Source organism: Amphiprion ocellaris, chromosome 5, assembly GCF_022539595.1.
Source record: "Amphiprion ocellaris isolate individual 3 ecotype Okinawa chromosome 5, ASM2253959v1, whole genome shotgun sequence".
Lineage (NCBI taxonomy): Eukaryota > Metazoa > Chordata > Actinopteri > Pomacentridae > Amphiprion > Amphiprion ocellaris.
This window is the reverse complement of record NC_072770.1, coordinates 8,726,879-8,740,413: the sequence shown is the minus strand read 5'-3', so window position 1 is coordinate 8,740,413 and position 13,535 is coordinate 8,726,879. Positions and strand designations below refer to the sequence as shown.

At 38.9% G+C, this 13,535-nt stretch overlaps 1 protein-coding gene across 4 annotated transcripts in view; it reads left to right on the top strand.

The window, feature by feature from the left end:
- chd6 (chromodomain helicase DNA binding protein 6) overlaps positions 1-13,535 on the top strand; it is a 181,590-nt gene that overhangs the window by 133,734 nt on the left and 34,321 nt on the right. For all 4 annotated transcript variants that reach the window (XM_055010483.1, XM_055010485.1, XM_055010484.1 and 1 more), the window contains exons 24-31: positions 1,039-1,119; positions 1,215-1,333; positions 2,808-2,967; positions 4,424-4,513; positions 4,702-4,805; positions 5,208-5,337; positions 11,615-11,693; positions 11,910-11,967. In XM_055010483.1, coding sequence (XP_054866458.1) covers positions 1,039-1,119; positions 1,215-1,333; positions 2,808-2,967; positions 4,424-4,513; positions 4,702-4,805; positions 5,208-5,337; positions 11,615-11,693; positions 11,910-11,967 — 821 coding nt within the window. The remainder of the gene's footprint in view (positions 1-1,038; positions 1,120-1,214; positions 1,334-2,807; positions 2,968-4,423; positions 4,514-4,701; positions 4,806-5,207; positions 5,338-11,614; positions 11,694-11,909; positions 11,968-13,535) is intronic.

Below are 13,535 nucleotides of genomic sequence, written 5' to 3'. Positions count from 1 at the left end.
ACACAACACAGAGAGGATAAAAGCTAATTAAAAATGTAAAATGTCAAGAAAAGTTAGAGCCGCTAGTGAAATCTTGGATTTGTTGGATTTTTATATATATTTTTATATATTCAAATTGCCAAATTTCTCCATTTATCAGCCAGAAACTGTAAAAACAGGCAGAAAATGAACCAAATCACAACTTATAATCATGCTAATTTGTCATTTGCGCATTATTTTGCATGCCTCATTTTAAAAAATTGCCAAAATCAAGAGATTTTTGCTAACTAGATTCTGTAAAACACTAAAAATTCTGCACGTCTTGGTGCAAACTGAGAAGCCTTAATTGATTAATTTGTGAGAAACAATCATGACAAAAATTCAGGGAAAAATTTGGACTACAGTGCAGAAATTTTAGTAAATTTAACGTCTTTTTAAAATGATTTATGGCATTATAACTGTGTCTTACTGCACAAAAGAAAATCTCTGAGTTACCTGTACTTCTTGTCATGGTTGTTGTGTTTCCATAAAGGCGCAGGACAGGAAATGGGAAGAAAAAATGTGACAGGAGCAAAGAAAAAAATGCCTAGAAATAAGAGCGTTAAAGCTATAAACACCCTTCAGTTCAATTTGCAGAAAGCAACAGAGTCAGTTTCATTTCATTCTCACCTCAGAGCAGCAAAATGACACCAAAAGTGAAGGTTTTATACTGAATGTTTGGATGCAAATGGTCATCACTTGGCACCCGATAGCTGCTTCAGTCAGGCATAATGCAAAAAACCCTAAAAGCCCACTTCAATGGACTCTCTTTCCAAGCAGTACAAACCCACACATTCCTCACACCTCACAGCCAGAAATCTTGTGTGATGACATCTTACTACTCCAACACAGAGCGGCTTCTGTACACTTTTTGTACACAGGGTTGGTTTCCTGCGAGCTCAAGTGTGACAACAAACCAGCCAAAGTACAAAAATACGACAGGGAGAAAGTTTTGGCTGTGGTTTGAAGTTTAAAAAAAATACACACATTTAATCCATGAAACGTCTTGTTTCTCTCCAGTTGGGGTCGATGGAAGGACATCCTGAACCATGGCCGGTTTAAATGGCACCTGGCAGAGAGAGACATGGAGGTGATCTGTAGGTGAGGACATTCAGAAAATTAACATAAGTCACAGTCAGTGTTACAGGCAACCAGACGCTGTATAAATAAGCAAACCTTCCTCTCCGTCTGTGCAGAGCTCTGCTGGTTTACTGCCTTAGACACTACAAAGGAGACGACAAGATCAAGAGCTTCATCTGGGACCTGATCGCTCCGACCAAGGAAGGCCAGGACCAGGCGCTGCTCAACCACTCTGGTTAGCATCTCACCATTTACTCACACTGCTAGCCTACAAGCTACCACTCAGTCAGCATTAAGTGTATGTATTGACGTTTATTTATAGATCTTTAAATCAACCACTGGTCAGATCTAGACCACTTCTAGTGTTGTAGGAAATTGTATCAGACTGCTTCATAATAATAATAATAATAAGAGGAATATTAATAATAATTGTTAATTAATTACTAATTAATAATAATTATGAATAATCCTGAACATAAATACATAATAATAATGATAATGATGATAACTTACTTATTTATTAATTATCATCTTGGACTTTCCTTTGTAACTCCACAGTTTTGCACTTCAATATGTAAGCGTTAGTTTACATCCCGTACTGTGCTGTTTTATATACACTACAGTGAAAAGTTTGGTCACACCTTCTCATTTAATATTTTTTATTTAGTTATTTTAAACATTGTAGATTAATACTGAAGACATCAAACTATAGAAGAATACATATGGAAGTATGTTCCGGACATAAAAGTGTTGATCTTCAGTGTTAATCTACAATGTAGAAAATAATAAAATCAATAAAAACCATTGAATGGGAAGGTATGTCCAAACTTTTGACTGGTAGTGTAATCACATACAGTTTGTTTAAATAAAACTGAACTCTTCTTATGTGTTGTAGGTCAAACTAAATCAATGTCAGGTAAAACTACTGTATATGTAGGTCTTTCTGATATACGTTAAAAAAAAGTTTTAACTTGCATTTTTTTTATGAAAAACGAGTGAATTATCCTCATTGAACCATGATCTGTGAGAGGTAAAGAACACTGCACTAAATATTGATTGAAGCGGTTAGTAATGGAGTTAACAATGAGATATAAACCGTGGTTATTGGGATATTTTTGGTTTCTGACACTTTTGGATAATTAAACATGACCCAGGAATATTTTTGTTGTTCATGAGAAACAAGCCTAACAGGAGGGTTAAACAAAATGGCTCCTTCTGTTATTTTGAGGAATAAACTGGTTTGATAAATCGTCTAATTTATGAAGAAAGTCAACAGACAAAAAGTCACCAGTGGCAGCTCTATACACTCTATGGATTTCCCCTTTCTAAGGTATTTCCTTACAGCTGTTAGCTGACATAATCCCAAAGACTCTCTGCTCTGGTCAAAGTTAGATATTGTCTATTCTGACGTGACTAAGCAGACAAGTTGTCTCCATATTGGTCTGTAGTCTAAATCTGACCTTCTCCCAACTACAATATATACCTGAAGATCAGAGAGAATCCTCAGAACTGATGCTGGTATAGCTTGCATGAAGTGCTGCTGTTACTTCTACTTCTCCTGGTATCAGTAAACATTACCTGCAATCACTCCTCTCTGTCTGACTCCTCATCTTCTCTCGACCTCGCTGAACTTCCACGACAGATGTCACGTAATATATTCCCACGAAGCCTTATTTATTCCTCCTTTTCTGCCTGTTTCTGTGTCGCAGGCCTATCGGCTCCGGTTCCTCGTGGCCGGAAAGGGAAGAAGCTGAAGAACCAGCTGAACGTTCCGGAGGTGAAGAACGCCGACTGGCTGGTCCACTGTAACCCTGAGGTGGTTCTGCAGGACGAGAGCTACAAGAAACACCTCAAACAGCACTGCAACAAGTCAGTTCATTTCAGCTACGACACCAACTTTAGTTATTTTACTGTTCTGTCACCTGAGAGGATGGATAAATGTTTTAGGTATTTTTCATCTTCTTCTTGTTTGATCGTTTGTCTCATATGAGCCACAGAACAACAGCTAATATAAACACTACAATCAACAGTTTGCCATTTTATATAATTCAGTAATAGACTTTTTACAGCTAAGCAGCACAGCCTGAATATGCAGCTGAACGTGACATTTATTTACAGTGTGAAGTGTTTCCTTGTTTGTTAGTTTTGGTGGCCTGGTGAGAGCAGCAGCGTTAAGTTGTTGTACTTCTCAGAAAGTCTATTGACAGAAGGATATTTCTCATTTACAACAGCACAGTGAGGACAAAACATCAGCACAAACAGAGAAAACAATTAACCCTCTAAACCCCAAGCAGTTTCTGGGTGTTCCCTCACTGTGGGCTCTTTTTAACTGCAATATAAAGTCCTGCACCTCTATGGAACCAGAACAACCATGACTAGAAGTAGAGAGAATTCAGAAACGTCTTCTGCGCAGTTTGATGCAGTTATAGTGCCAAAAATCATCAAGAAAAAAAAGACGCAATTTGAATTTTTTTTGATTATTTACTTCAGAAAAATTGTGCAACGTTTCTCCAATTGCCCCAGGTGTTACCAGTACTGGGAAAACAGACACACTTACCACACATACCACTTAAATTTGGTTTCCATACTTGTTTGTACATCACCTGCAGTTCAGCCGAATAGTTTCTGAATTTTTGTCACATAACTGTTGGTCAGAGTTGTTTCATGATTAGCTCTAAAAGTGTGGTGAGGAGTCCAGAATTTTTAGTTTTTTACAGAATCTGTTCACTTCCAAGTGTTTATTTTTGGCCATTTTTTACCTGAGACATCATGATTTTAAGTTTGGATTTGGATAAGTTACTTGAAACAACAGAGAGATAGTTTAAGGATTGTCTTAAAGTTGAAAATCTGATGATACTTTCTGCTTTTACAGTTTTTGGCTTTGATGAATGGTATCATTTTGGTGAAAATTTTAAAGGTTTCTGGGGTTCAGAAGGTTGATTCTTCACTTAATCTTCAGCTTCCATCTTTTTTTGCTCCGTTTTGTCACTTTTAATCCTTTATATCCCTATATTCACTTTTTACATGTCAATATGTCAATGGAAATTGAAGTTCAGAGGGTTAAAACATGCATTAATAAACACTAATAGGATGATTTACAGTCTGTTGTGATTAACTCAAGCAGAACTACGCTGTATGGCCTTAATTTAAACACCTAAGTCGGAAAAATATAGTTTATAGCAGCTTATTTGTTCCTCATACGTTGGAAAGATAATTCTCTGCATGTGTTCACATCTGAAATTAGCTCTGACCTCATTGAGGTGGTGTTTTTTGGGAGTTCATTTCTATTATTTTATGGTGCAACCTTCCTTTTTTCACTCCTCAGGGTGCTGCTGAGGGTGCGGATGCTGTACTACCTAAAGGTGGAGGTTTTGGGTGAAGCTGCGAATCAAGCTGCAGAGGGGATACCTGCCAGGTACGTAGCAGACAATATGTTCTTTATGTCGGACGTTTTTGGAGTCTGATCAGATGATTGGTGCTGTTATGAGACTGATAATCTTTAGATACTGTCAGCATGTTGTTGGACAGATTTTTCGTAGACTGGTTGTGTTTTTACAACTCCGACTGACATGACTGATTGTTTGCATCTCTTTGTGTTGGCAGTAAACTGGAGGTGTCGCTGCCCGACATCGACTACATCGAGATTCCAGTGACGTGGTGGGACGCAGACGCTGACAAGTCTCTGCTTATAGGAGTCCACAAACATGGTGAGCACTGGGGTCAACTTAGAGATACTTAGCAATACAGAGGGGCCTCGGTTTACGACTTATGGCATTATGTCGTTACGTTGATATTGTGATGCATGTAACGGCTTTGTTTACATTTTTGCCGATCGATTGTAGAAACAGAACTCCAATGTAAGTAGAGGACCCGATGTATCTGTTGATAATCGTCTCTCTTAATGTGTTTTAAAGAGTATTCGTTAGTTGTTTACTGGATGGGATTTAAGGCTTGACTCAACAGTGAATAGCATTTTTTCTCTTTTCAGATGTATAAAGAAGACCTAGACCTTGTGGCATGTGTTTGAACTATGTCGTTTAAGGCAGTGGTTCCCAACCACTTTTTTGTGTTTTAACGGCGTCTGTCCATCTGTGTTTGTCCTTGGACAGGATACGAGCGCTACAACGCCATGCGAGCTGACCCGGACTTGTGTTTCCTGGAAAGAGTTGGGATGCCGGATGTCACAGCGCTGACGGCCGAACAGGGAGGAGGAGAAGTAGCATCGGACATGGCCGACAGGTACAGTACAGACGTATTGACACTATAGATGCACTGATCATCTGAATTGTTTTAAGTTTTTCAAATTGTCTTTGTTGTCTTTCGCATTGTTTTTTAACTCTTTATGTAAACTGTAGATGTTCTCATAGCTACATGGGTCTGGATTTGATGTAAACTGTGAGATAATATCAGTTTTTTTTCGATTCCTGTCTCACTTTTATTCACTGTAGATTAATTTTTAACTGCAATATGAAGTCCTGCACCTCTATGGAAACAGAACAACCATGGCTAGAAATACAGAGAACTCATAAACGTCTGTTTTGAAGTATAATAAAGCTATAGGGACGGCCGTGGTTAAGGTGGTGGAGCAGCAGTAATAGTGACGCCAACATGTTCCAGATTGGAAAGATGAGATATGTCAGTTTCCGAGACTTCAAGGGTACTGGATGAACCAAGATGGGGAGATGAAACTGGGGAAAAAGGGTATATGATTGTTACCACTATCCTTAGAACACCTTCAGTTTTAAAATTGCTGCTTCATCCCTGACCACTGGCATTTCTTATTTCCACTGTTGTTAGCATAAATGAATATGATTTAACATGGCTAAATTAGCATTACAGCTATCAATGAGTTAATCTGAATTTATTTTGTAACTTTTAAACAAATCAATGCAATTCAGTGGGCTTGACAGGTTGATTAAACAACAAAAATGGGCAGTAATAGACAGTTTCAAATGTGTGTTGTCCTGTTATTACAGGAGTGAGTGACAATGTCAGGAAGACAGTCCAAATTCAAAAGTGAGTGAATGGAAGACCCCCAGTTCAGGGACTGGCTAGGAGAGGTGTCAGGAGATATACAAAGGGCATACTGCAAGTTTTGCAGAAAGTCGTTTGATGTTGGCAACATGGGTTTGTCAGCTTTAAAGAGTCATGCGCGACTCTATACAAATATTTTTAAATGAATTGCACTAGAGAAAGTAAGAGAGAAGAGAAAGTTGAGTTGGGAATTACCCAATTGAACACTGTAACTCCAGTTTGTCATGCTAGTGAAGTGCTACGCTGTAATCTGTGTGTGTGTTTGCATTATTCTATGATGCATTTGTCATAATTATTTTTCATAGATAAATTATAGCCATAGACTGCACATCAAATGTCTGAGTAATAAATATAGAAACAGTCTGGGTAAATGCAAGTTACAGCTCTAGTAAAGAACACTTCCAAAGAAAGAGGGGAACGGGAATGTATTAGCGTATGACATGATAACATGTATCTGTACCGGCTGAAAATGTCCTGGAAAAGTCCTGGAAAATAATTTCAGGGAAAGAGTGGGAACCCTGAAGAAGAGAGGTGGATGAAGTGATGCACTCATCATGGTTAGTACCTACCAGTCTGTGGAGGTTTGGGTTATGATCTGGGGTTGTTCAGGTTCAGCAACATTATGTTCCCAAAGAATGAGGTCAGCTGACTACCTGAATATACTGAATGATCAGGTCTTTCCATCAGTGGAGTTTTTCTTCTCTGATGTCATGAGCATGTTCCAAGATGAAGATGCCAGGATTCATGGGGCTCACATTGAAAATGAGTGGTTCAGGGAGCATGAGACATCATTTTCATTCTCCCATTATCAATATAAGATCTTGGTAGAAAATGAACAGAAATAAATGCTGTGACATTGCAGAAGCTTATCGAAACAATGCTATAGTGAATATGTGTCGTTCTCAGAGCTAAAGGCGATTCAATGAAATATTAGAATGCATTTTTTTTTTTTTTTTTTTGAATGGGCAGTGTATTTTACTCTTGTCTGGTTCATCTAAACACTTCCTGCAGTTCAACTGAAAATATTTTTTGCTGTTTGATTGCTGGTCAAACCTGAGTCACTAATGACTTCACAGTTGAGATAAAGGTTGCAGAATTGTTTGTTTTTCACGGAACATGGTTACTACAAATTAATATTTTTGCCAAATTTTTAAAATAGGCTTGTAGAATATCAAGATTTGAAGCTGACAAAACCGAAAATCAAACATTTTAAGTTCCAGGACTGTCTGAACTTTTAAAATCTTGTGATTTTTTTTCTGTTTTTATAATTTCTGGCTCTGATGAACTTTGTGTAATTTTGATTTTTTTCAAAGATGAACCCAACAGCTGGTTTTGTCATTCTGTGTGTTAATGTGCAGAATTATTTCCAAAAATCTCAGGTCGCAACCAAAAATCAGCGAGTTTTTTTTCTTCTCTGAAGCACTTTCAAACCTTGCAGCAGTTTTTTAGTTCAGATGGTTAAACCAGATCAGTTACACTGGCCTAAAACTGGGCTAACCTCATGGGTTCAAGGATTCAAACAAAGCTTTGGTTTTGCATTTTCCAAAACAAATTTTCAATTATATGCAGCAGAAACTGAAAATAAAATGAAGCCTGGAGCTTTTTGTGCCTGGTGCCGGCCAGCTTCGTCCATAAATGATCGTCGATGCAGATCTTTAGCGGTTCTTCCTTCCAGTCGTGGCTCGTCTCGCTGTTGGTTGTAGTTTTCACTGCGGACGCCAACGCTGGTGTGAAAAACAGAAAGGAAAACATCCTGTCTTGTCTGATGCCAGGTTTGTTATTGCTGACACCTCTCAGCCCACACACCTGCTTTCCATACAGGGTGCAAAGAACTAGATTAATGCACAGAAATATACATGCAAAGGGTGATGTCAAGGTTCTTATTATGTTGATAATAAGAAAATGTTTTAACAGACTGACACACGCAGAGCAAATATAGTCAAGCCAAGTCACTATTTTTTTAAATGTACAAAGTAATTATAAATGGCGCCATGCACAAAACCAAACAAGTTTAAATTTTTGTGTCATTCAGAATCAGAAATCACAATCAGAAACAGTTTCATTCACACATATGAGGAGCTTGACTGTGTGTTTTAGTGCTGAACAATAAATGTAGTTTTAAAAAGTGTTGCAAGTCAAATTAGCAGCAGGTGTAGTAAAGGGATTATAAAAAATACTAGAAACACTTCCTATGTGATGTACAGATGTGTAGCGGGGAGGAGTTAACTAGTTAAACTTCATCGTACTCATTCTTCAGGGTTTTATAGGTTTTTTAATTGTGTATTTATTTTCTTTCTTGCTTTTTTGATGCTGTGACATGTCTGAAATACATGAAATGAAATGGAATGCGCAAATTAATCATTTGAAAATGTGCAAAATAAACAACTTGTGCAAAAGAATTACAATAATTCAGTTTTAAAGCTCTGTGTTAATATATGGCATGGTTTTATCATGTGTAATTTGCATATTAGGGATTAAAATCCGACAAAAATGCTACAAAATGCTACTTTTCCTGACTAAAATGCACAATAAGGCTAAGAACGTACAATTTATATTATCACACTGTATTAAATTTTAGCCTTACCCCACCAGTGAACTCTAAAAGCTGCACGGTTTTCCCTCAAGAGCTGTGAAACTAGTCGTTTTCTGCCAGTTTCACTGTATTTGCAAGTCTTGCAGGAAGAACCCATACTGACAAAAAAAGTTGGAAAGGAATAACTGAGAGAGGAAAAAAAACTCTGTGTGGGAAATGTATTTTCTGGGTTCTGCTGCTGCTCCGGCTGCAGAGATGAGACACAGTGTTTGAAGCTTTGATTGTCTTCTTGAAGCTAATTGAAGTTGTCACTCGTTTTGTTACCTGTTCAACCTGAAGCCGTTCCCAGCAGCAGGAAGACGTCCTCAACTCAAAGCGTCAACTCTGCAGGGTTCCTGCTTGGGTCTAGAGCAGGACGAGGGGAAGAAATAAATAAATGCAGAGAGGAGGTGATGTTACGAGGATGAAATTGTGCTCGCAGAGGAAGACGAAACATGGACGTGGAGAAGTGTTTTACGTGCTAATATTGTCCCTTATTGTTGCCTGAGGTGTACAAAACAAACGTGGTGTTTCGGAAGCTCAGGGGTTTAGAAATGTTGAGATGGCACTGCTGATGGAGACTGATTTTTATTTCATTGTATTCGCAGATTTCCTTTTTCTAAGTAGTCAAAGGAAAGAGATTTTTAAAAAGCTGCTAATGAAATTTTCTTGGAAACATGGAGATTTCTGACATGAATCATTAAAAAACAGAATTTCAGGAAATGATTTGCCAAAACATGGGGCTGCACAGTGGTTCGGTGGTTAGCACTGTCGCCTTGTAGCTAGAAGATCTCTGGTTTGCGTACCCGCCTTCCCGGGATCTTTCTGCATGGAATTTGCATGTTCTCCCTGTGCATGCGTGGGTTTCTCCCGGTACTCCGGCTTCCTCCCACAGTTCAAAAACAGGCTGAGGTTAATTGATTATTCTAAATTGTCCGTAGGTGTCAATGTGAGTGCGAATGTTTGTCTGTATATGAAGCCTTGTGATGGACTGGTGACTTGTCCAATGTGTCCCCTGCCTTCACCTTAAAGGTACATGTCCACTAGATCCGGCAATTTCCCGCATTCCATTCATTGTCTTTGTGAAACACACTGTGTTGCATGCTGGTTCCTTACCAGGTGCAAGCTGTGATCCGGTGTGTCTCCCCGGAGTCGGCTGCAGCTCATTTGCATAAAGTAGACTCGACTTCGACTTCATGCAAATTCGATGCGGAGTGCGGAGATCCGATGCATTGCAAAACTTTCGTCAAATGTCTAAACTAGCCGTCGCTGAAATAAAACGAGCTAATGCTGAATCTAAAGCATTCAAAGCTTATTTCTCACCTCAAATGCTTTCAGAAATACTTTCACTGAAGTGTTTTTTGAAATTAAAGAGAAAGGTTGCCACCATGTTGGTCCAATGCATCTACCGGACTCAAGCTGAAAGAGCTGTCATATGACCACCTTGTGGCCCACTAGTGACTGCCCATCGAGTGGGCGATTGTCAGATGCGGCATGTTTACATACTGGAAAAACGGATCTAGTGGACATGTACCTTAAGTCAGGTGGGATAGACTCCAGCCCACTACCCCTCCCACCCTCCGACCCTAATGAGAATTGAAGCTGTGTGTCCACTAGATCCATTTTTCCCACATGTAAACACACTGGGGAGACGCACTGGATCGCTGCTCAAAACACACCACAATTGAACCAGAATGCAAGGCAGTGCGTTTCACATAGACAGTGAATGGAATGAGGGAAATTGTCGGATCCTGTGGACACATACCTTAACGTTACTCAAAAACGGACTAATGGATCTGGATGGAATTTGAAATGAAACAAGGACCAAGGGATTAGATTTTGGCAGTGATGCAGCTTATAGTCTTGATCCACAGATTTGTTAAAGATTTCTGTACCATTGCAAGATAGCGTCACAGCGTCACTGTAACTATGACAACAAATGAACACTATGTCAGCTGCCTGCTGATGATCACATGATCGCAATCCTTCTACAAATCGACCGTTGAGGACTTATCAGGACTTATCCATCGGAAATGATACAAGGACCAATTGATAAAATTGTGGGGGTGTTTCAGAGCCTCATCGATTCCTGCTGCCGCTATATATTTAAGTCACGTGATTCGGTATCCGTACATAACGTACACATGCATAACACACGCCTGTGCTCAGTGCAAGGTCATTTTGTTTGTGGGTACATCTATATTAAATGGCCACATTCTATGTTGCTGTGATTTCTGATCATCAATAACTAATAAACAAATACTGCATTTCTGTCAATGCCATATGGGGGCATTGCCTTTCTTGTTTTTTTTTTTTTGTTTTTATGATTTATCAGTTTTTTTATTTTGATATTCTGCACAGATTTATTTTGATATTCTGCACAGACAGTTCTCTCTGCTTCTAGTAAGGTTTTTGTGTTTCCATAGAGGTGCAGGACTTTATATTGCAGTGAAAAATGAGCCCACATTGAGGAAAAACCTTGATAATTTTCTGTTCTTATCCCGTTTTTTAACATCAACATGGCACCTTTGTTTGCTCTTCTGCCTTGTTTTATTTTTATTTATCGCCATCAGCTAAATGCCTGGAGATGTAACTTCATGTTGTTGTCTTTGTTACGTTGAAAACTTCTTGTTATCTGCCTCAGGAAATTTCATCTCTACGCTGCTTTTAACACAATAACAGTTTGATTTCATCTGTTTTCTTTACATCTGGTCACATTTTGACATTTCACAATCCGACATTCGCTTTTTCTTAGTTCTATAGTCATCTTTTGTCTTCTGATGTTTTCTCTCTACTCAGGCAATAAGGAAGCATGTTTCGTCTCCGTCGTAGAGCTGTGGAACTCAATAGGACGCTGTCGCCGCTATTAAAGCTTTTTCTCCTTTTGTCTGTCGTCTGTTTTGTCCTCAGCGTTTGCAAAACCGAGGAAGCAAAGGAGGACGCTGAAAGCAAAGCCGACGGAGGGGAGGATAGAGATGAGAGCAGCAAGGTGAAGTGAAAACTCTCCTGAGACGTGGCATTAGTGATTCTTCCATTTTGAAGTTGTGGTGTTGATTATAATGATGTTGTCTGAGGACAACAGTATCTGCCAGAAAGAAAAAGTTGTTGCTGGTATTTTTATAGCAGAATTTTGAATTCAGAAGTCTTACATGTGCCTCCTAATGTTGCGGTTTTGTTCATTTGGATTTTTATTTTTTGTTCACAGGGAGAAGAGACCTGCTCCAGCACTGATACCTCAGACAAGCCAGACAGCACAGGTCCAGGTGAGACATTTATCACTCTTACATATTTAAACTCTTACGTTTCCTCTGAAAGAACGAAAGGAAAGAAAGATGCATCCTTACATTGAACATACACACACTTTGATGTATGTCAGTTTGTTTGCCTCTCCAAAACGTCTCCATTTGATAGCTTGAAAATATCTTGACATTTTACAGGTTGCAAGTGTACTTTAAGCTATAATTCTAACAAGTGATTGTCATTTTTCCTTACTGACTCTACCTTCTCTTCTGATAAAAGGCATTTTTTCTGCTGAAATTTTCATTTCATCAGTACTCTGCAGAGCACTGGACTAGTCAAACGTATGAAATGAGTTTAGATAGTTTTAATGGTGCTCACTGTCTCTGTGGGTTCATTAAATGGACATCTAAATGTTGGACAGCACTCTGGAGACGGAGATATAAAGACACTTGGACACAAATACCCTGTGACCCATTGTTTGGGTGTAAATGAAGGCATTTAAGAGATGATATTCTTTCAAACTTTTAATATCCAAACATGAAGCTACTTCAAGGCAGAATGTTTAAGGAATGCAGCAGTTTGTGTGTTCAGTGATGAGCAAGTTCAATTTAAAACCTCACAAGTAAAGGGGCCCAATGTACTGCTTTGATTAATTTAGTTTTTTCGGCAATTCCAAACTCTCACTGTCTACCAAAGAGACGTATGTTGTGTTGTGAGAATTTCAGCAACTGGATGTTTAAATGAACCTTATAAAAAAGATATTTCTTCTTCATAAATTAATCATACATGTATAAAGGATGCATGCTATGTATGCAGCTGAAGCAAAATACTTTTAAAGATCAAAAATGTGTTCAGTATAACAACCTGCTAAGAATCCAAGGTCGGAGTCAATTGCTGGGTCACATTCATAGCATCTTTAGTTTAATTATTTTTAATTGGTATTTCCTTATTTAATCTCAATACAAAAGGCTGTTTACCATATAAAGAAGGAGAGACAACACAGCATTGTCTTTTGTGCAGTTTAAGACAGTTAAAGTGCCATAAATCATTAAAAAAAACAAAAGTTGAGTTTAGATTACAAAAATTGAGAATCAAATTGTACAACATTACTCCAAATGCACTCAGGTGTTTCCTGGTGTTTTTCTACACACTACAGATATTTTACTGCTTACATGTGTGATTAATTTCCAACCTAATGTTCTCCCTGACCTGTAAACACAGCCTGCAGTTCAGCTGAGAAGTCCTTGAATTTTTGTCATGATGAATGTTGGCCACAGCTCAGTCACTAACTGCTTCCTGGGTGTGCTGAAGACTGTAGAAATTTTCATTTTTTACAGAATCACCTTATTGCATATGGTTAATTTTTGGCAATTTTTTTAAACAACACCATCCATCCATCCATCTTCTACCGCTGGTCCGGGTCGGGTCGCGGGGGCAGCAGCTTTAGGAGGGAAGCCCAGACCTCCCTCTCCCCGGCCACATCATCTAGCTCCTCCCGGGGGACCCCAAGGCGTTCCCAGGCCAGCTGGGAGACATAGTCTCTCCAGCGTGTCCTGGGTCTTCCCCGGGGCCTCCTCCCAGTGGGACGTGC